This window comes from Phyllobates terribilis, unplaced genomic scaffold (assembly GCF_046119375.1).
Source record: "Phyllobates terribilis strain yellow unplaced genomic scaffold, ASM4611937v1 Scaffold_1__5_contigs__length_1240528914, whole genome shotgun sequence".
Taxonomy (NCBI): Eukaryota; Metazoa; Chordata; class Amphibia; order Anura; family Dendrobatidae; genus Phyllobates; species Phyllobates terribilis.
Window position 1 is genome coordinate 803,365,590 of NW_027362761.1, and position 24,643 is coordinate 803,390,232.

General features: G+C 42.3%; 1 protein-coding gene across 1 annotated transcript in view; it reads right to left on the reverse strand.

Moving 5' to 3' along the window:
* Positions 1-23,977, reverse strand: part of FAM47E (family with sequence similarity 47 member E) — a 52,779-nt gene extending 28,802 nt beyond the window's left edge. The window contains exons 1-4 of the mRNA XM_073637104.1: positions 23,709-23,977; positions 16,499-16,871; positions 8,445-8,617; positions 7,937-8,108 (exon numbers count right to left, since the gene is read on the reverse strand). Of these exons, the coding sequence (XP_073493205.1) occupies positions 7,937-8,108; positions 8,445-8,617; positions 16,499-16,871; positions 23,709-23,761 (771 nt within the window). The 5' untranslated portion in view covers positions 23,762-23,977. The remainder of the gene's footprint in view (positions 1-7,936; positions 8,109-8,444; positions 8,618-16,498; positions 16,872-23,708) is intronic.
* Positions 23,978-24,643: the final 666 nt, after the last annotated feature.

The window sequence follows — 24,643 nt, forward strand, 5'->3', positions numbered from 1 at the left end:
TACAGCCAGGCATGGTCGTGTGTGACAATGGCCGGAACCAGGTGGCGGCTCTGAGGCGAGCTCACACACTTACCATGCCTGGCCCATGTGCTTAACCTCGTGGTTCAGCAGTTTCTCAAAACCTACCCGGATCTGTCAGATCTGCTTGTCAAAGTACGCCGCCTGTGTGCCCATTTTAGAAAGTCAGCTACAGCTTCCGCCACCCTTGCCGTGCTTTAGCAGCGTTTGCAGCTTCCAGCTCACCTACTGATCTGCGATGTCCCCACGCCTTGGAACTCTACACTGCAGATGTTGGGAAGGATTTGTGAGCAGAAGAGGGCAGTTGTTGACTACCAGCATCAACAAGGCCATTGGTATTCAGGTCAGACTCCACACATAAAACCTCAGGAGTGGACATGGATGTCAGACATTTGTACCATCCTCCAAAACTTTGAATACTCCACCAAGAGGGTGAGCGGCGATGATGCCATAATTAGTGTCACCATCCTGCTTCTCTGTCTTCTGAAACACTGTCTGCTCACAATTAAAGAGGATGCATTGATGAGATGGAGCAAGGAACCATACAGAGTGATTCCACGCAGACCAGCCTCATCTCATCCCAACATGGATTGGGTGACAATGAGGAAGAGGAGGAGGAAGAACAGGAGCTAGTTTCCTGCGCTATAGACAGTACTACCTGCACAACTGTCATACCGTCTGTTCAGTGTGGATGGCCTGAGGACAGGGAGGAGGAAGAAGAGGAGGATGAGGAGGAGAGCATGGTCAGTTGTCCTCTTGGTGAGGACATGGAAGTCTTGCCTCTTTGCAGTCTGGCACACATGGCTAAGTTTATGTTACGCTGCCTTTCCCGTGACCCTCGCATAGTCCAAATTTTGGGTGACAGTCATTATTGGTTGGTGACACTTCTAGACCCACACTACAAGGAGAACTTTCTGTCTCTTATTCCCTTGCAGGACAGGCCTAATAAAATGGGGCAGTACAAAAAGGCCCTTGTTGCGGAATTTCTTAAAAAATTCCCATCTGAAAACGCTGGCGGCAGAGGTCACAGTTCGCTGGACAACCAAGGAGTACAGGCAAGAGAGACACAAATGCAATCCAGCAGAGGCAGGGGAACTCTGTCAAAGTTCTGGGACAGTTTTCTCAGACCCTCCCATCGCACAGGCCCTGAAGCATGGGGTATTCTCCCAAGGAAGAAAAAGTTTCGGAAGATGGTGAGGGAGTACCTTGCCGACTGTAACATCCCTGGCGGTGTGCTTGCATAGTGCACCACCTCCCAATATGCAAGACCGCAATCTTACCCACCAGTCCAGCCTACAAACCTTGCTCCAGTTCATGCTGTGTGCATGTCTCTTGTCTGATTGCTTAGGGCGGCGGCCCGGTTACTTCCTGATTCTTATAGCTGCTGTGGGTATGCTCCTAATGCGTCCCCAGCCTATTGCTGTAAATCACTGGATATTTAAACTCCCTCCACCCAGAAGGAGATGCCTGAGCAACACCTTCACTCAGTTTGTCCTTGCAATTGAATTGCCAGGTCCTGTCCTGTATCTTGTCTGTTTCCGCCACTCTGGGGGCTGCATACCCAGACCTGTTATCTCTGACTTCTAGTCTGTTTCCGCCACTCTGGGGGCTACATACCCAGACCTGTTACCTGTGACGTCTAGTCTGTTTCTGCCACCCTGGTGGCTGCATACCCAGGCCTGTTATTTCTGACTTCTAGTCTGTTTCCGCCACTCTGGGGGCTGTATACCCAGGCCTGTTGCCTGTGACTTCTAGTCTGTTTCTGCCACCCTGGGGGCTGTATACCCAGGCTCGTTCTTGTATCTCGTTGAAGTATCAGTTCCTGTCTGAACTGTCTCCTAGCCTGTTACCTGTTTGTCTCTATGTCCGTACCTTCCCTTTCCCTGCAGTATCTGAACCTGCACCTAACTCCAACTCATTGTCTCTTTACTTCTGTTGTTGAGTTTTGTGTCCACTCGCTACTTCATTGTAAGTACCTTGTGTGTATCTGGTTCTGCTTGTCCCTTTTCCCTTCCTCCATATCTACCTCCTGTGTTCTAGCCATCTTCCTGTATTTTCCAGTCTGTTCCATGTGAACAGAGTCCTGTCCTCTCGGCACCTTCAGCCCTGTTCGGCTCTGCTTGCTCTCCGCGCCAGCGGTTTCTCTCTGCTCTGACTTGCCCACCGCTCCGGCGGCTTCTCTCTGCTCTGACTTGCCCACTGCTCCGGCGGCTTCTCTCTGCTCTGCCTTGCCCACCGCTCCGGCGGTTCCGCTCTGCTCTGCCTTGTCGACCGCACCTGCGGTTTCGCTCTGCTCTGCCTTGTCCACCGAACCAGCGGTTTCACTCTGCTCTGCCTTGCCCACCGCTCCGGCGGTTCCGCTCTGCTCTGCCTTGTCCACCGTACCTGTGGTTTCGCTCTGCTCTGCCTTGTCCACCGCACCTGCGGTTCCTCTCTGCTCTGCCTTGTCCACCGCTCCGGCGGTTTCGCTCTGCTCTGCCTTGTCCACCGAACCTGTGGTTTCGCTCTGCTCTACTTGCTCACCGCACCGGCAGTTCCTCTCTACTCTGCCTCGTCCACCGCTCCAGCGGTTCCGCTCTGCTCTGCCTTGTCCTCCGCTCCGGCGGTTTCGCTTTACTCTGCTTGTCTACCGCATCTGCGGCTCTGTTCCTGTCTCCCAGTCTGTACTGGACCCTATCCAGCCTGCGCTCCAACCCGCTAGTACCTCCCTGTCTGCATACCAGCCGTGCTTGCCAGTGCCCACCTGTCTGCATACCAGCCGTGCTTGCCAGTGCCCACCTGTCTGCATACCAGCCGTGCTTGCCAGTACCGACCTATCTGCATACCAGCCGTACTTGCCAGTACCCACCTGTCTGCATACCAGCCGTACTTGCCAATACCCACCTGCCTGTATGCCAGTCTAACCTGCCTGTTCCTGCATTCCCCGGTGTGGGTCAACAGCTGTGACCAGGGTCTGACCTGGAGTAGCACCTGGTCCCTCTGCTCGGTTCCTCCTTGGTTCACGGAGTCGACTGAGCCGCCGTGCGACCTTGGTCGGATCGGGTTGATACTTAGTTACACCCCTCCAGGCACTCCTCGGTTCATGGTACAGTGGGATCACTAATCACGCTCACGCCAGTCAGTCCGGGCGAGAGCGTAACACCGACCGTACCAATGTCCTCCATGATTCCTCTGTGCCTTATAATTATTGGGTATCCAAGCTGGACACGTGGCATGAGCTGGCTCTCTACGCCTTGGAGGTCCTGGCCTGCCCTGACCCTAGCGTTTTGTCAGAGCGGGTTTTTAGTGCCGCTGGTGGAATAACCGATAGGCGCATCCGCCTGTCAATTGAAAATGCTGACAGGCTGACTCTTATAAAAATGAACAAGGGCTGGATTGGGCCAGACTTCTCAACACCACCGAATGATAGCAGCGTAACATAAACTCAAATCCAGTGTCTTTTTTTTGGGAGGTCTAACTCTAAACCTCTGTCTTCACATCCAGACATGGTGTGACAGTGTCACTGGTTTTATATGTGAGGGGAGGTATGTGTCACTCAGGATGCTTTCTTGTGTGAACTAAGACCTACTTTATTTCTGGCAGCATGTTATATGCTGGTGGGTTTACTCTGTTAAAGGGTGTGCGGTTTTATGGGAATGGCAAAGAGGGCGGGACGCCATTCCCCTTATTTTCCCTCAGGGTGTGGCTGAGCAATGTGTAAAAGCTCAGTCCCTTTTTTTTTTTCTCTGGGGTGTGGTCTGGAGAGTTAAGTCTCTAGACAGTATTGTGGAAGCTGCAGAGCTTTTCACAAGGGCTTTGTTGTGCAGTTTATGCTACCGAGAGCGGGTGGAACCCGCTCACCTATGGACTGAGCTATATATTTTTTTCGTTTTCCCGTTTAACCCAGAGGGGTCTTGATTATTTTTCCTGTGGAACCCTGCATGAGTTTATGCCATAATAAGCCAGCAGAAAGGTAAACCTGAGAACGTGTGTCCTGAGTCTACTTCCGGAAGTGGCCGAGCGAGTCGTCTTGCCACAATGATTCCTGATTTTGTCTATTTGCTCTTGTCCTCCTCCTACTCCGCATCCTCATCCTCCACCACCATATCACCACCATATGTACCATATCAACATATCTACGTCCCTTGCAAGAGGCATTGGAGTTCCTTCAAATTTTTGGCAGCCGTTGCTTCACTGCATAGGCAAACAGTATGGGAGACACACTTCCTAATAATGGGAACATTGTTTTCAGGAGGCCCTCCGACCTCTACGTCTCTTGCAAGGGGCATTGGAGTTCCTCCAAATTTTTGCCAGCCGTTGCTTCACTGAATAGGGAAACAGTATGGGAGACACACTTCCTAATAATGGGAACATTGTTTTTAGGAGGCCCTCCGACCTCTACATCTCTTGCAGAACCTCTCCTTTCTAATGGAATATGTCGTTACTGTGGCCCAGCTCTATGTGTCTTTAACTTGTTAGTAGGTTTTTTCCTAAATTTTGGCAGCCGTTGCTTCACTGCATACCCTATAAATGAATATCAAACCCTCTCCTTTCTAATGGGAACATGTTGTACTCGTTACTGTGGCCCAGCTGTATGTGTCTTTAAATTGTTAGTGGGGTTTTTCCTAAATTTTGGCAGCCGTTGGACTCACTGCATACCCTATAACTGAATAGCAGAGCCTCTCCTTTCTAATGGGAACATGTTGTTACTGTGGCCCAGCTATATGCGTCTTTAAATTGTTAGTGGGGTTTTTCCCAAATTTTGGCAGCCATTGCAGTCACAGCATGGGCATTACCGCTATAGGAGACAGGCTCCTTTATAATGGGAACATTTTTTTTTTACTGAGACCCTCCTCTATGTCTCTTCAAAGGGGTATTGGGTTGCATCCAAATTTTTGGCAGCTCTTACAGTCACTGCATACGTAATAACAGTATAGGAGACCCACTCGTTAATAATGGGAACAGAAAAGGATAGCCAACTGCTGGCCCTTTAAGAATAGTAAGGGCCGCCTGATAGCCCTATAAAATAGGCTTTGTGATTTTCAGAGTCCCTCCATCATAAATGAAACAGGATGCATCTGATGATGTGTCACACCACCACATGGCCAGATAAGGTTGTAAAATGTTAAAATGATATTTCCCGGTGAATGCATTTGTCTTGGTTGAAAGCAATGCAAAAGTGCAAAAACGCATCAAAAACGCTAAAAGCCCAAGGTGTGGAGGAGCATTTTTGTTTTTGGTTATTTTACCTTATATACAAGTCATTACCCTGGAAAGGATGTTACTTAACATGTGTCCCAGGAAAATCCATTTTGGTTTCGTTTTTGTATATTTTATAGTGAGTCCGTAAAAGTGGCGTAATACATCTGACAACGTTGTTGACAGCAGTGATCTGAGAGTCATAAATGCTTCCAGGGGTCTTCCCCATGCTGTTCCCATGTCATTTGAGCACTGCTCCCATCGATTTGGGCAATTTTTAGGCCCTCTGCAGACCGCCGGGGGGAGCCGCTGAAAAATGCTCAAGTTTCCCATAGACTTACATTGGGCTCGTTACTCGAACCGAGCACTCGAGTATTCCAATTTGCTCGACTCGAACAACAAGTACCCGAGCATTTTAGTGCTCGCTCATCACTAATGTTGATGAAACTTTAATGTAATCTATGCCTTCATGAGAGTGAAAGTAAAGTCAAATATTGGCCGCTGTGCGGTGTGTTTGCCTTTGTATGGGCAGTGTAATTCTTTTTGTTCTGCATATGTGCCAGTTCGAGGCTCGCTTCTAAGTCATTGGCTTTACTCATCTTTTTGGCCACATAACAAAGAATATTACTCTGCCCATTGTCCATGTGGTGGTTATTAGCACTGCCATGTAAGGAAAAAATTTTGTGCAGCTGGAGGATCATGCCAAAACATCATCTACATCAATCAAGGGACCAGGGAAGGATTAAGTAAAGAATTAATAGGACACTTTGTTCATTGAGATACACGCAGCAGACAGTTGAAAGGTCATCTGCAAAAAACACGAGAATTTTTTTTTGTTATGTGGTACTGCAACTGACTAATCTCTATAATTTTATGAAGACCTTTTCAGGCCAGAAAAGGAGGTGACAATGGTTTATAGGGGTGTGAATCCCGGTGATAGATTTCCTTAGCGTGCATTCAGACAGTCATATTACTACTCACGGACTAACCTTAAGGCAGAGTGGTCAAGAGGTCCATGGTCAAAATCCAGGAAGGATGAGACAAACGGGTAGTTAGGGGCAAAGTCCGGGGTCTGGTAACTAAAGTCAGAATATGTCAAAGGCAAAAGGGGTTATACAAATGGGTAGTCGAAAGGCAAATCCAAGGTCCAGCAACAATAGATCAGAAAATCAAAATACAGAGCACAGAGTAAGCACACCTCTGAACAGAAGTTACAATTTTCAATGATCTGACATTGCCAGCCAGTTAAATAGTCTGAAATTATCTGGAAATGAAACATCTGGGTGAAACCTGAACACAGCACTGACAGCCCGACACGTACCTGCTATCCATAGGGCAGCTGAGCTGTCACTCATGCACTGACAGCCCGACACGCACCTGCTATCCATACGGCGGCTGAGCTGTCACAACTATGACAGCCCAAAACACACTTGCTATCCATAGGTTGGTTAAGCTGCCACTTACAACAATGACAGCCAGACACGTACCTGCTATCCATAGGGCAGCTGAGCTGTCACTCATGCACTGACAGCCTGACACGCACCTGCTATCCATTGGGTGGCTGAGCGGTCACTCATGCACTGACAGCCCGACACGTACCTGCTATTCAGAGGGCGGCTGAGCTGTCACTCACAACAATGACAGCCTGACACACATCTGCTATCCATAGGGCGGCTGAGCTGTCACTCATGCACTGACAGCCCGACACGTACCTGCTATTCAGAGGGCGGCTGAGCTGTCACTCACAACAATGACAGCCTGACACACATCTGCTATCCATAGGGAGGCTGAGCTGTCACTCATGCACTGACAGCCCGACACGTACCTGCTATTCAGAGGGCGGCTGAGCTGTCACTCACAACAATGACAGCCTGACACACATCTGCTATCCATAGGGCGGCTGAGCTGTCACTCATGCACTGACAGCCCGACACGTACCTGCTATTCAGAGGGCGGCTGAGCTATCACTCACAACAATGACAGCCTGACACACATCTGCTATCCATAGGGAGGCTGAGTTGTAACGCACAGTGTCTTCAGAACACAGCGACAATATGCAAAATCATTCTATGTCATTATTGTCATTGTTATTATTATTGATGACCCATACACCTTTTGATTAGATAGGGTGGACTTAAGCTTTATTATAGGCTTGTCCGTGGTTATTTTCTTCATAGCCATTCAAGGCTTTTTAAATGTTTTTATTATATTGTGATTTGTGTTTCAATAAATAAATGTTTATTATTGTAAGATGATCACTATTTGTGGCTTATTTCTTTTTCTCTGTGTCACAGACTTAGGGCATACAATACGTCCTAAGTTGCGACCGCAAAGACTGCAGTGCTTGCAAGAAGTTCTTCGCCGTACAGCTTGCAAGTTCTTCCCTGTACAGCTTGCAAGTTCTTTGCTGTACAGCTTGCAAGTGCTGCTCTGAAGCTGGCCGGATCAATAGGCCCATGCAGCAGAGGCAAAGTTCGGGCCAGTGGCACAACCATGCTGCTAGTCCGAACTTTCAAACATAAGGAGTTCAAAGCTCCAGGCAAGAAGGAAGACAGGAGGGAAAGGAGTAGTGTGCTCCTGAAGACAGAAACTGAGAAAACCTCTTTAATGTTACAATTACTAATCACACATGTAATAATATTTCATACTTTATTATGAAAACATAAAGGAGAAAAAGAATAGGTTGGAGCAGGGCCTTTTAGCTTTCCGGTATGATTTCATTATTTACTCATGTACTTACCAAAGAAGTCACCCACTCACAAAACTCCTTGGTCACTTGCTTGACATTTTCATCTAGCGCAGGGGTGAAAGGCAGCATTGTCTTAGATTTTCTCTCTTCAGGAACAGGCTCTTGGTTAGAAAGCCATATATATAGCCATTTATACGGATTTTTGGGCCTGGATGGCTCACTCCTGCAAAAATAAGATTAAGAAGAACATGAAATGACAGAACCAATAAGAAACATAAATGATTTCTTAGCCCAAAGGGAAAATAATAAAAGCATTCTGCAAGATAACATAATTAAGAATAAAATCTTATATGTCATTATAGAAATGCAAATAGTATACTTTAGGTGCAAATCTGTAAAAGTTCGTGTATTTAAAGGATATGTATTTGGTAGACATCTTTTTAGCTGCCAGTAACCACCTCTACTTTTACACTTCAGTTTCGTGCAATTTTAAATAGAATTAACCTCCTATATCTTGTTTTCTACAACATACATGGTGTTTAAAACTATGAAATCTTACATGGATGATTGCCTTGTGCTTGCATCACGTGATTTCACACTTTGTACTTCCAGCATCTCTGGTGGCTCAAGGTAATGCTCTTCCTCCTGATCTTCTGGTACACCTTCATAGAATCCTGAAGCACTCTTTAGTCTCATCTCAGGGTCCAGGATGCCCACAACTTCCTCAAACAGCTTCACAAATTATATAATAGGTGTACAGTTAAATTCACATCTCAAACAAGAAAATAAATGCATTTTTTTAGTTAAAATGCTCATGCCATCTATGTGATCTCTTTTTCCAGATTATCCAACAAAAGTTCAAAAGCTGGCTCAAAAGTGATCAAGTCACACAAAGTTATCATATATCGCATCAATCTGAGGAGCAAAGCTGAAGAACACAATAAGGAATCTGCTGTTTAAAATATTGAATGGGTGTATTGCATAAGTAAATATATTGGTGGAGAATTACAAGTTATTGCTCAAATTGCACCAAAAAATGGCATAGATGATGTGTGCTAACTTAGGACATGGCAACGCAGATTTATGGAAGTGAGATAAAGAAGATAAATGTGCCCAACATATCTATCAAGATGCACCAAATTCATAATACAGTGTGCCACTATGATAAAGTAGTAGCATTTTTTACTATCTGGTCTAGCTTCATCCTACAGATTCTACAGAAAACCAAGGAGACTATCACAATTATTCGTATAAAAATAGACAAGCTTAATTAAACGCAACAAAAAGCAACTTAAAAGAAACTGAACAGATTAAAATGTAATTCTACAGGGAAGAAAAGGGGTAACATATCCACCAAGAGGAGACATCTACATGATAGCAATAAATATATTTAATATATATTTAGTAATAGATGGACGGTTACCTCAGTAAATATTATGAAAAGGTATAAACAGGCAATATCGGAAGTCGCAACACACAGGTGACCACCCCAGATATATGTACAGCAAAAGTTTATTAGCTCCAAGATGTATACCTTCTTACCCAGTGGTGGTCACAGACAGAAGAGGACCTCTATGCATGAACAGTATATGCAGCTTTTGCAGTCCAATAGCTCAGCATAATGTACATTTCCAACTCATTGGGAGGTAGATGTAGGCCCCCTTACATCTTGTGACCCTGGTTGCATCAACGATATTTCTGCCCCTGCTCTTACCTTCTGGTGGAACTCCAAATAGTGTTTACATTTCTTTGCTATCTACAGTGGGAAAAATAAGTATTTGATACACTGCCGATTTTGCAAGTTTTCAAACTTACAAAGAATGGAGAGGTCTGTAATTTTTATCGTAGGTACACTTCAACTGTGAGAGACAGAATCTAAAAGTAAAAAACAGAAAATCACTTTGTATAATTTATACATAATTAAATTGCATTTTATTGCATGGAATAAGTATTTGATCACCTACCAACCAGCAAGAATTCAGGCTCTCACAGACCTGTTAGTTTTTCTTTAAGAAGCCCTCCTACTCAAAACTTATTACCTGTAATAATTGCACCTGTTTGAACTCATTACCTGTATAAAAGACACCTGTCCACACTCTCAATCAATCACACTCCAACCTCTCCACCATGGTCAAGACCAAAGAGCTGTCTAAGGACGTCAGGGACAAAATTGTAGACCTGCACAAGGCTGGGATGGGAAACAGAAGAATAGGCAAGCAGCTTTGTGAGAAGGCAACAACGGTTGGCGCAATTATTAGACAATGGAAGAAACACAAGGTGACTGTCAACCTTCCTCTGTCTAGGGCTCCATGCAATATCTCACCTCATGGGGTAAGGATGATTCTGAGAAAGGTCAGGAATCAGCCCAGAACTACAGGGGAGGATATGTGGTCAGATGAGACTAAAATAGAACATTTTGGTATCAACTCCACTCGCAGTGTTTGGAGAAAGAAGAAGGATGTGTATAACCACAAGAACACTGTCCCAACCGTAAAGCATGGTGGGGGTAACATCATACTTTGGGAGTGTTTTTCTGCAAAGGGAACTGGACGACTGCACTGTATTGAAGGGAGGATGGATGGGGTCATGTATCGCAAGATTTTGGCCAACAACCTCCTTCCATCAGTAAGAGCATTGAATATGGGTCGTGGCTGGGTCTTCCAGCATGACAATGACCTGAAACACACAACCAGGGCAACTAAGGAGTGGCTCTGTAAGAAGCATTTCACGATCCTGGAGTGGCCTAGCCAGCCAGTCTCCAGACCTGAACCCAATAGAAAATCAGTCGACAGCCTCAAAACCTGAAAGAGAAGATCTGTATGGAGGAGTGGGCCAAAATCCCTGCTGCAGTGTAGTTCTTGGTCAAGAACTACAGGAAACGTCTGACCTCTGTAATTGCAAACAAAGATTTCTTTACCAAATATTAAGTTCTGTTTTTCTATTGTATCAGATATTTATTTCATGCAATAAAATGCAAATTAATTATGGAAAAATCATACAATGTGATTTTCTGTTGTAGTTTTTTAAGATTCTGTCTCTTACAGTTGAAGTGTACCTATGATAAAAAATTACAGATCTCTCCATTCTTTGTAGGTGGGAAAACTTGCAAATGTGTATCAAATACTATATTGTACTTACTTGTTCATCTTAGCGCTAATATGTTTCTGGGCTGTAGTAGATACTTATACTGTACATAAACTGTATACCTTTCATAATATTTACTGAGTTACACCTCCTGACTGCGCTTTCATCCATTAGGATATGAGCACACGATCAGTACTGTCAGCGCTTTGAATGCAGTATACTTTATGCTGTGTCCAAAGCACTGCACGCAGGTGAATCCGCATGTGTTCATTAAACCATGCGGATTCATTGCAATCAATACATTGTATTGATCTAATTTCTCTTGGGGAGACGGTCTGACAAATTGACATGCTGCGGTCTGGAAAGACGCGCCGCATATCCGTGTCCGTGGGTGATCCGCAGATGAACGGAGACACATAGTGGGCATGGGATTTCTTGAAATCCCATCCACTATGCTATAACATTTGGTCGCTGCTGATTGCACGCAGCGTAAGTGCACTGCATCCAATCTGCAGCGATTACTGATCGTGTGCATGTACCCTTACTTCTTCATTTACTAGTATTATGTAGCTATCTCCTCCATTTACATACAGTTGTGCTCAAAAGTTTACATACCCCGGCAGAATTTTTCCTTTCTTGGCCTTGTTTCAGAGAATATGAATGATAACAATAAAACTTTATGGGATACACCCGCGAGTACTGCAGGAATTAAGTAATGTCATAGATAGACCATTATTTTTAATCTTTAAAGATTCCATAATAACAGGGTCTGTACCACAGGACTGGAGTATAGTTTGTGGTGCCAATATTCAAAAAGGGGACAAAAACTGAACTTGGAAATTTAGGCCGATAAGCTTAACCTCTACTGTGGGTAAAATCCTGGAGGGTTTCCTAAGAGATGCTATGATAGAGTATCTGAAGAAGAATAACCTCATGACCCAATATCAACATGGGTTTACCAGGGACCGTTCCTGTCAAACTAATCTGATCAGTTTTTATGAGGAGGCAAGTTCTGGACTGGACCAAGGAAATGCAGTGGATGTTGTGTATATGGACTTTTCAAAAGCTTTTGATACGGTTCCACACAAAAGGTTGATACATAAAATGAGAACATTGGGGATAGGGGAAAATATATGTATGTGGGTTAAGAATTGGCTCAGTGATAGGAAACAAAGAGTGGTTATTAATGGAAAACACTCAGACTGGGTCTCAGTTAACAGTGGGGTACCACAGGGGTCAGTATTGGGCCCCCTTCTTTTTAACATATTTATTAATGACCTTGTAGGGGGCATACAGAGTAATATTTCAATATTTGCAGATAACACTAAATTCTGCAGGGTAATCAATACAGAGGAGGACAATTTTATATTACAGGAGGATCTATGTAAACTAGAAGCTTGGGCTGATAAATGGCAAATGAGCTTTAATGGGGATAAATGTAAGGTAATGCACTTGGGCAGAGGAAACAAAATGTATAATTATATGCTTAATTGTAAAACACTGGGCAAAACTGTAACTGAAAAAGACCTGGGTGTATTGGTGGACGACAAGCTCACGTTTAGTGGCCAGTGTCAGGCTGCTGCTGCAAAGGCAAATAAAATAATGGGATGCATTAAAAGAGGCATAGATGTTCATGAGGAGAACATAATTTTACCTCTATACAAGTCATTAGTGCGACCACACTTAGAATACTGTGTACAGTTCTGGTCTCCGGTGTATAAGAAAGACATAGCTGAACTAGAGTGGGTGCAGAGAAGAGCGACCAAGGTTAGTAGAGGAATGGGGGGTCGGCAATACCAAGACAGGTTATTACACTTGGGGTTATTTACTGTGGAAAAAAGGCTTAGGGGTGATCTTATTACTATGTACAAGTATATGAGGGGACAGTACAAAGGCCTTTCTACTGATCTTTTTACTCTGAGGCCTGAGACGGGGACAAGGGGGCATCTTCTACGTCTGGAGGAAAGAAGGTTTAATCACGATCACAGACGGGGATTCTTTACTGTAAGAGCAGTGAGACTATGGAACTCTCTGCCGCATGATGTTGTAATGAGTGATTCACTGTTAAAATTTAAGAAGGGCATGGATGCCTTTCTTGAAAAGTATAATATTGCAGGTTATAAATACTAGATTCCTTGATAGGGCGTTGATCCAGGGAACTAGTCTGATTGTCGTATGGAGTCGGGAAGGAATTTTTTTCCCCAATGTGGAGCTTAGTGTTTGCCACATGGTTTTTTTTTGCCTTCCTCTGGATCAACAAGTTAGGCTATGGGTTGAACTAGATGGACTTAGTCTTCCTTCAACCTTAAAAACTATGTTACTATGGTTATTGGTTGGGTGAAGCCATTTATTGTCAAACTACTGTGTTTTCTCTTTTTGAATCTTAATGACAACCAAAAACATCCAAATGACCCTGATGAAAAGTTCACATACGGATAAAAAAGTTCTAGCTCTCAGAATAAAGCGATGCAAAAACAATTCTTTTTTCTATAAAATAGTTTTTATTGTGTAAAAGCACCAAAACATAAAAAAAACAATATAAATGTGGTACCGCTGTAAACGTACTGACCTGAAGAATAAAGCTGCCTGTCAATTTTACCACACGCAGAAAGGCATGAAAAAAACAAAAAAACAATTCCTGAATTATTGGTCTTTATTTATTCTGCCTCCCAAAAATCGGAATAGAAAGCGATCAAAAAATGTCACGTGCCTGAAAATGGTACCAATAAAAACATCAACTTGTCCAGTAAAAAACAAACCATCACATGACTCTGTCGGCCGAAATATGGAAAAATTATAGCTCTCAAAATATGGCTATGCAAAAACTAATCTTTGCAAAAATAAGGGTCTTTTAGTGTGATAGCTGTCAATCATAAAAACCCGATATAAATCTGGTATCGCTGTAATTGCACCAATCCGAAGAATAAAGTCGTCTAATCACTTATACCGCACGAGGAACGGTGTAAAAAAATAAACTCTACGGTTAGGGTTAGGGTTAGGGTTGGGGTTGTGCTAGGGTTAGGGTTGTATTAGGGTTGGGCTTCTATTAGGTTTGGGGTTAGGCTTGTGTTGGGGTTGGAATTTTTTCAGAAGTAAAGAAAAGAAAATGACGACGATATGGCGACTAATGTTGAGCGCAAGTGCTCGCTACTTGAGTTTGCATCGGGTGCTCAGGTATGTACCGAGGATAGCGGGTGCTCGAGTGAGACATGCTCGAGTCTCCGCCCCAAATGTTTTGCAGCTGTTATACAGCCCAAAAAAAATTGCGGGGATTGCCTGCCATGCACGAGCGATCCCCGCATGCTTTTTGTGGGTGTCTAATAACCGTGAAACATGCGGACGGGGACTCGAGCATGTCACTTGAGTACCCGCGATACTTGGTTCATACCTGAGTACCCGATTCAAGCTCAAGTAGCGAGCACTTGCACTCAAGACTAATGACAACTTATTCAATATGATGACCTAATGTTATGAAATTCTATGTCGTACCTCTGGGTTCAAAATGTTCACTATACCCCTTGATAAAATCCTTGAGGGGTGTAGTTTCCAAAATGGAGTCACTTGGGGGGGGGGGGATTCCACTGTTTAGGCACATCAGGGACTCCCCAAACGCAACATGGCGTCTGCTAATTATTCAAGCAAATTTTACATTCAAAAAGTCAAATGGCGATCCTTCCCTTCCGAACCCTGCAGTGCGCCCAAACAGTGGTTTTCCCCCATATATGGGGTATCAGCTTACTCAGGAGAAATTGCACAACAAACTGCATGGTGCAATTTTTCCTGGTACCCTTATGAAAATGCAAAATTGGGGGCTGAAAAACATTTTTGTTGGAAAAATTTGAAAATTTAATTTTTACGACTCAATGTTATAAACTTCTGTGAAGCACCTGGGGGTTCAAAGTGCTCAACACACATCTAGATAAGTTCCCTGGGGGGTCTAGTTTCTAAAATGGTGTCACTTGTGGGGGGTTTCCACTGTTTAGGCACATCAGGGGCTCCCCAAATGCAACATGGCGTACGCTAATTATTCAAGCAAATTTTACATTCAAAAAGTCAAATGGCGCTCCTTCCCTTCCAAACCCTGCCGTGAGCTCAAGCAGTGGTTTTCCCCCACATATGGGGTATCGGCTCACTCAGGAGAAATTGTACAACAAATTTTGGGGTTAATTTTTTATGATACCCTTGCGAAACTAAAAAAATTGGGGTCTGCAATAACATTTTTGTAAAAAAAAATAAATGTTCATTTTTTTCTTCCACATTCCAAAAATTCCTGCGAAGCACCTGAAGGGTTAATAAACTTTTTGAATGTGGCTTTGAGCACCTTGAGGGGTGCAGTTTTTAGAATGGTGTCACTTTTGGGTATTTTCTGTCATAAAGGCCCATCAAAGTCACTTCAAATGTGATGTGGTCCCTAAAAAAATGATTTTGTAAATTTTGTTGTAAAAATGAGAAATTGCTGGTCAATTTTTAACCCTTATAGCTCCCTACTAAAAAAAAAATTGGTTCCAAAATTGTGCTGATGTAAAGTAGACATGTGGGAAATGTTATTTATGAACTATTTTGTGTGACATATCTATCTGATTTAAGGGCATGGAAATTCAAAGTTTGAAAAATGTGATATTTTAAAAATTTTCGCCAAATTTCCATTTTTTTCACAAATAAACGCAAGTGATGTCGAAGAAATTTTACCACTATCATGAAGTACAATATGTCACGAAAAAACAATCTCAGATTCAGTGGGATCCGTTGAAGCGTTCCAGAGTAATTACCTCATAAAGTGACAGTGGTCAGAATTGTAAAAATTGGCCTGGTCATTAACGTGCAAACCACCTTGGGTTGTAAAGGGGTTAATAAAGATTGTCTATTTTTGTGCACATAGGACCGATTCATCAAAGTGTTTACACCACAAAACTGGTATAGAACACTTTGAAAGGTCACAAAATGTGTGCACAACGTGGGGTTTCTCAGAAAAGTTGCGACTTTTGGCATTTGTACACCAGTTTCGGGCTTCTGCAAAAACAGTTGTAGTTGGGGAGTAGCCGGGACGGGGCATGGTAACTCCCACCCATCAAATACATCAATAGTTGATGGTGTTCTTTGCTAGCAATGTTACTCCAGCTCCTGACGGGAGTGGCATTTCTGGCATGGCACAGGGAGGTGCATGCCACTTAGAAGATCTGCTGAATTCATTAAGTGGTGTGTGCCTCTTAATGAATGTGACGCATACTACTCCAAAACGTCAGTCTTAATGAATCAGGATCATACTTTTAGCAGTCTCACAGTTTTTCGCTATTTCAACCTGTCTAACTTTAAAATAGTATAAAAAAAAACTCATCCCATTAATATAAACTGAGATTCATTATGTATAACACTTTTTCTGCTATTGTTGTGTTGCCATTTTACAATAAAACAACATTAAAATTGGAAGGCGTAATCCTTTTTTCCTACAATCATGCACTTTATATTTGAATAATATTTGAATTAATTTGATATTTGAATTAAAGATATACTGTAGACTATGGTTCTTACTTCGGGTGGTATTCCTTCTTCCAGGTGAGGGTAAAGAGCTAGTGGGTGTTGTGCCAGGCCATATTCTATCCCAGCAATGTACTCCCTGCGTGCTTGCTGCTGTGGAAGAAGCTTAGAGAAGTAAGCTTGCTCTTTTGTAAACTTTTTTTCTTGTTTCTGAGAAGCTTCTGAGCCCGTAGCCATATTCTGCAGGATAAGAGCATTCCTCTTTGTCACGGGAATATGAGGAGTACCGGTAGTAGAGGGATAGCCATCTCGAAAATCGTCAAGTCCTTTTGGTAAGAATTTCCATTGGTGGGTATTGAGAGCACCAGAAAGGTTCAGTTTATGGTTGGCATCTTTTAGAAATTTTACTTTCAGTCTCTCTTTATACCTGCAATAGAAATGGGGTGCATACATGTACCAGAGCCATCACACGCAGGTTCACAATACAAACTATTTATTGGAAAATATATATAATGTATGAAAACAGAGCTTAAAGGATATGGAAACTTTTTGGACTTAATTGAACTTCTAAAAACAGACACAAAACCGAACCAAGACAGACCCCATAATCATTAGGACCCCTCTGCTTCCTGTGTCATCAGTAATGCAACTGATCTGATTTTATGCACATGAATTCCGTAGAATGAGCAAATGGAAATGTGAACTTGGCCTTAGATGAATAAAAAGAGAGATAGTTATAAAAGGTATAAAGAAAGCAGCTCAGTGGTCAGCGAGTGAGTGCAAATGGGGGAGATAGGTTGAATAGATATAGATATATTGGACATTTTTCATTAAATGAGAATCAAAAAATGATACAATTTAATATAATGTGAGGGTGTAGTACACCCAGGGGCAGACATACAGCATCATTGGTGCAATGTATTCAGTCGCACAGGGACCCATGAGGGTAGGGGGCCCATTTCCACTTCCAAATCAGCAAGCAGCTCTTGTCACATACACAAAGAGGGGCCCATATACTGTTCTTGCACAGGGACCCTCTTCCATCTGTGTCTGTCACAGAGGCCCTAGTTAAAATGAAGAGAAGAGGATGAATGTCCACTTTGGCAAATCCCTGGTGATTTCCAAGCTATCCAGCTGAGGACAGACGGTAAGCTTTCATATAATATTATCACGGCATTATTAAATAGTGAAGCTCCTGTTTTTAGCTAGACTTTTATTGGCTAGATGTTGAGGACCACAGTTACTAAATGGTGTAATGTTCTAAACAGTGCGATTAAATAAGAAATATTTATATTATGGTGGGGACTAATTGTAAGGAATATCTGGGATAAATGGAGTGGTCATAATTGGTTCTTAATGTCCAGCCTCGCTTTCTCTTCCTTCTCCCTTTTTTCTCCTTTCTTTTCAGAATTTTTTGAGTTCTTCTTTTCAGCAGCGGACTAGAGGCGGGTAGTACGAGTGGTTAGTTTGTGGTTGGGTGGGTTTAGAATTTTGGAGCATTTTATTAATATCTGGATTTTTTTATAAAAAATAAATGCATTTGAAATGAATAGAAAAATCACTGGACTAGTTTCACATTTAACTTTACAGTGCTGCTGTTTTTTTACTGTTCTGCTTAGAAAGGATGATACAAAACAAAGAGTGAAGCAACACACTGTATGTGCTAAGATATATGTTAACATTGTATATACAGTGGGTAAGGAAAGTATTCAGACCCCTTTCATTTTCACTCTGTTTCATTGCAGCCATTTGGTAAATTCTAAAAAGTTCATTTTTTTTCTCATTAAAGTTCACTCTGCACCCCATCTTGACTGAAAAAAACAGAAATTTTTGCTAATCTGTTAAAAAAGAAAAACTGAAATATCACATGGTCATACCTGGAAATTTACACTGCATTATGCTATATAAATTGTTTGGCCAAGGCACGCGTGCCTACCAGCCATGACAAGGCATACCTTTCTCTAACGGTACCCTAGTCATGTCTGATAAAAATGGTTAAGGTCCCATCAAAAAAAGGATGCCTTGTCATGGCTAGTGAGCACACACAAATTGAGCAATTTGTGCACTCAGTGCCTTTATTTTATAAGAATATTCTATGTAGGAATAATGCAATTTAACCCTTTTATGACCTTGCAATTTTCCATTTTTGCGCTTTTGTTTTTTTCCTCCCCTTATTCTAAGAGCCATAACGTTTTTATTTTTCCGTCCTTATAAGCTTGTTTTTTGCGAGACACGTTGTACTTTTGAGTGACACCATTGATTTTATCATGTGATGCACTGGAAAGTGGGAAAACAAGTGCAATTTCACAATTGTTCTAGGTTTTTCTTATTTACCATGTTCACTTTATGGTAAAACGGACCTGGGAATATGATTCCCCAGGTCAAGATGAGTACGTAGATACCAAACATGTATACGTTTTTTTCTAATTTAAGTGGTGGAAAAAAATTCAGAAATTTGTAAGAATTTTTTTTTTTTGCTTATGGTGCCATTTTCCGAGACCCATAGCGTTTTCCCTTTTTAGGGATCTGGGGCCAGGTGAGGGCTTATTTTTTACGCCCTCAGCTGATGTTTTTACTTATACCATTTTGGGGTAAGTAAGATGTTTTGATCTCCTGTTATTGCATTTTATTCTGGTGTATTTCTGGCGTTTCAGTTTTTTTTCTCGGAACGCTGTTCGGATTAGCTTATTTTATATTTTGATAGATCGTGTTAAATCCCGCTGTCAGTGATTGACAGCAGAATTTAACTGATTAACAGCCGAGGGCGGAGCTCTGCTCCATCTGTTGCTTTTAAAGGCCCATGATGGCTGATTAAATCAGTCATCATGTACAGGGAAAGATGTGGAATCAACGTGCGAGCCCACATCAAAGGCAGGGACATGACCTTTGACGTAAATGTAAGTCAAAGGTCGTGAAGGGGTTAAATTTTACAAATATATTTGCATACATATTAGCACATACAGTGCGCTGCTGCACCGTTTGGTATCTTGATAGATAGCTGAATGATCCGTAGACAGACAGATTGTTTAAAAAACGGGCAGCACTTTAAATCCAAAATCAAGTGTAATGGACTTTATTCAGCCCGCGTGCTGATACTTTGGCTCAGTATGTCAGAATCTTTCTCAATGCCTTTTTTGAACTTGGAGAACAATTCTGATGTATTTAAGCCAAAACATTGCAACATGGGATGAATAAAGTCTATTACACATGATTTCTAGATTTGGAGTGCTGCCCCATTTTTTAGACACGTATACAGGAAGATGATCTTGGTGAAATCTTACAAGGATTTGCACTTATTCCATATCTGCGCTGATTGTAATTCTCAATATTAAAAAAATGAAAAAATGCAAGCACACAGTCCTTCACAATTCAATGACATATATTCTTCATTATTTATTACCTACCTCAAAAATAATGATGCGACAATGACAGCAAATATGCTTAAATATTGTTCAGAAAGTCCTTCTTTAGGCCCCCTTCACAAGTCTGTGTTTGCAGTATGTGTGGCATTTTTTCACGGATGTCACATGTACCCATTTTAACCTATGTTGATCTTCACATCTGTGTATTCCCAAGGACCATATGTCCATATAAACCACACGGAGACATGTCTGTTTTTTACCGGTAGCTCGGATGACAAGGGCCAATACAAGTCTATAGGTACATGAAAAGCACCAGTGTGTCATCTGTGCGCCGTCCGTATGTAGTACGTGGTTAACATTGCAAAGTATAGGAGAAGCTTTGGAGTTTCTGTTTCTTTTGCCATACCGGAGAACACTGATAACAACTGATGACACACAGATGACCCACTGATCCAAAAAACTGATGACACACTGATCCAAAACACTGATGACACACAAATGACACACAGATGACAAATAAATGACACACTGATGGCACACAGATGACGCACTGATGACACACAGATGACACATAGATGACACACTGATGGCGCACAGATGACACACTGATGGCACACAGATGACACACTGATGGCGCACAGATGACACACTGATGGCGCACAGATGACACACTGATGGCACACAGATGACACACTGATGGCGCACAGATGACACACTGATGACACACTGATGGCGCACAGATGACACACTGATGGCACACAGATGACACACTGATGGCGCACAGATGACACACTGATGGCGCACAGATGACACACTGATGGCGCACAGATGACACACTGATGGCACACAGATGACACACTGATGGCACACAGATGACACACTGATGGCGCACAGATGACACACTGATGGCGCACAGATGACACACTGATGACGCACTAATGACACACTGATCCAAAACACTGAAGACACTGGTATTGTTTTTTCCTGGTACCGGTTTTATATGGACATGTGAAGGGGGCATTACAATTAGCTACAAAGGGTTTCAAGGAGACACTGGCACAGGTACGTGTGTATCCAGCAAGAGATCACCGCTTGAAAAAGGTGAACGCCCCTGAAATGCAGCAAGCATGATCTCTCCCTGGATACACCTGTGCCTCTGCCAGTGTCTCCTTGAAGCCCCTTATAGCTACTTCTAAAGAAGGACTTTCTGAACCATATAATCCAAAATTTAAGTATATTTGCTGTCTCTATTGCATCATTATATTTGATGTATTTCAAAAATAATGAAGAATATGTCATTGAATTGTGAAGCGTCTCTCCTTGCGTTTTGTTCTTTTCTTTTTTTCATTTCGTACATATGGAATTGGAGAGGATCCCCTTTTGCAAGGTGTTTTGAAGTAGATAGATAGATACAGTACAGACCAAAAGTTTGGACACACCTTCTCATTTAAAGAGTTTTCTGTATTTTCATGACTCTGAAAATTGTACATTCACACTGAAGGCATCAAAACTATGAATTAACACATGTGGAATTATATACTTAACAAAAAGTGTGAAACAACTGAAAATATGTCTTATATTCTAGGTTCTTCAAAGTAGCCACCTTTTGCTTTGATGACTGCTTTGCACACTCTTGGCATTCTCTTGATGAGCTTCAAGAGGTAGTCACCGGAAATGGTCTTCCAACAATCTTGAAGGAGTTCCCAGAGATGCTTAGAACTTGTTGGCCCTTTTGCCTTCACTCAGCGGTCCAGCTCGCCCCAAACCATCTCGATTGGGTTCAGGTCTGGTGACTGTGGAGGCCAGGTCATCTGGCGTAGCACCCCATCACTCTCCTTCTTGGTCAAATAGCCCTTACACAGCCTGGAGGTGTGTTTGGGGTCATTGTCCTGTTGAAAAATAAATGATGGTCCAACTAAACGCAAACCGGATGGAATAGCATGCCGCTTCTAGAAACTGTGGTAGCCATGCTGGTTCAGTATGCCTTCAATTTTGAATAAATCCCCAACAGTGTCACCAGCAAAATACCCCCACACCATCACACCTCCTCCTCCATGCTTCACGGTGGGAACCAGGCATGTAGAGTCCATCCGTTCACCTTTTCTGCGCCACACAAAGACACGGTGGTTGGAACCAAAGATCTCAAATTTGGACTCATCAGACCAAAGCACAGATTTCCACTGGTCTAATGTCCATTCCTTGTGTTCTTTAGCCCAAACAAGTCTCTTCTGCTTGTTGCCTGTCCTTAGCAGTGGTTTCCTAGCAGCTATTTTACCATGAAGGCCTGCTGCACAAAGTCTCCTCTTAACAGTTGTTGTAGAGATGTGTCTGCTGCTAGAACTCTGTGTGGCATTGACCTGGTCTCTAATTTGAGCTGCTGTTAACCTGCGATTTCTAAGGCTGGTGACTCGGATAAACTTATCCTCAGAAGCAGAGGTGACTCTTGGTCTTCCTTTCCTGGGGCGGTCCTCATGTGAGCCAGTTTCTTTGTAGCGCTTGATGGTTTTTGCAACTGCACTTGGGGACACATTCAAAGTTTTCCCAATTTTTCGCACTGACTGACCTTCATTTCTTAAAGTAATGATGGCCACTCGTTTTTCTTTACTTAGCTGCTTTTTTCTTGCCATAATACAAATTCTAACAGTCTATTCAGTAGGACTATCAGCTGTGTATCCACCTGACTTCTGCACAACACAACTGATGGTCCCAACCCCATTTATTAGGCAAGAAATCCCACTTATTAAACCTGACAGGGCACACCTGTGAAGTGAAAACCATTTCCGGTGACTACCTCTTGAAGCTCATCAAGAGAATGCCAAGAGTGTGCAAAGCAGTCATCAAAGCAAAAGGTGGCTACTTTGAAGAACCTAGAATATAAGACATATTTTCAGTTGTTTCACACTTTTTGTTAAGTATATAATTCCACATGTGTTAATTCATAGTTTTGATGCCTTCAGTGTCAATGTACAATTTTCAGAGTCATGAAAATACAGAAAAATCTTTAATTGAGAAGGTGTGTCCAAACTTTTGGTCTGTACTGTATATGGATAGATATGCGATAGATAGATAGATAGATAGACAATAGATAATGGATAGATAGATATATGGATAGATAAATATATAGATAGATAGATACATAGATAGATAGATAATGGATAGATAGATAGATAGAAAGATGGATGGATAGATAGATAGATAGATAGATAGATAGACAATAGATAATGGATAGATAGCTATATGGATAGATAGATAGATAGATAGATATATGGATAGATAGAAAGATGGATGGATAGATAGATAGATAGATAGATAGATAGATAGACAATAGATAATGGATGGATAGATAGACAGATAGATAGATAGATAATGGATAGATAGATAGATATATGGATAGATATGGATAGATAGATAGACGATAGATAGATAGATAGATAGATAGATAGATAGATGATAGATAGATATATGGATAGATAGAAAGATGAATGGATAGATAGACAATAGATAGATAGATATATGGATAGATAGATAGATAGATGGATAGATAGATAGATAGACAATAGATAGACAATAGATAATGGATAGATAGATAGACAATAGATAATGGATAGATAGATAGATAGACAATAGATAATGGATAGATAGATATATAGATTGATGATCGATAGATAGATAGATAGATAGATAGATTATAGATAGATAGATAGATATGGGATAGATAGATATATAGATGGCTAGATAGATAGATAGATGGATGGATGGATGGATAGATAGATAGATAGATAGATACTGTATATACATAGATAGATGGATAGATAAGACAGTGATAGTAATAATACTAATAATACTTTGCACTTATTTTGCAGACTATCAGACTAACCACATCAGTATACAGATATACTCACCATGGATAACGAGGGGGCTGTGAACTACCTTCCACTCCTGTCCCTCCAGACATGGCTTCTATAACAGGCTAGAGATGGAGCATATTCTTCTATTAGTTATATGTGTGGCGATAACTATTACTACACGGGCAGGGCAGAAGAAGCACGTGAAAGGATACTGCGAGTCCGTCTGCAATACCTAAGCTCTACACAGCACTAACCAGATTGTTTGTTTACACTCCCATGTTGGTTACCATGGTAACTTAGCTGTTTTAGCTACTGCTGGCATGTGTGGATGACGTCACCTGGTGGTGTCGCATAACATTTGCCTCACGGTTCTGCTTGTAAACTAAACAGTGGTTAAATGTCACCATCTAGTGGTCACAAAGAAAATGGCAGCATATACAGCACAACCTATAACCCAATGTAAACCTACTGTTACAATTACTTCTGATAAAATGACCAGTGGGAATTCATTTTCCTGCAGCTTGTTGGTCACAAAGACACAATTATCAGGCACATTCACATAGTTTCTTCCAGGTTGATAATAGGGTGCGAAGGCGAAAAAAAAATACATCTGTAGGTCCTGGCTCTGATTTTATAGGTGGCTGACAACAGTGACCCCACTTGTGATGTTATTCTCTGTGATGTTACCACTTCTCCTGGAACCTAAAAAGGGGCCCATTAAGCAACGATGTTCCCCATGATATTGACTCGCCCCCTGGGCCGTGGGGTACCCGGAACCGGGCTTCTGTACGATGCTGGGGGTAGTAGTGGCAACCCGATCCCGTGGCTCAGGGTGGTCAGACCAATTTGTGGCGGTCTATTTATCAGTGTTTTGTGAATGTTTGACTATGCCACCCGTGGATTGCGGTTAGAGATAACCGCCGCTGCGAGGCAGACCGCTGAGGCTGGTGTTAGTGTGCAGCACAGGGGTAGGATAACTCCCCACGGGA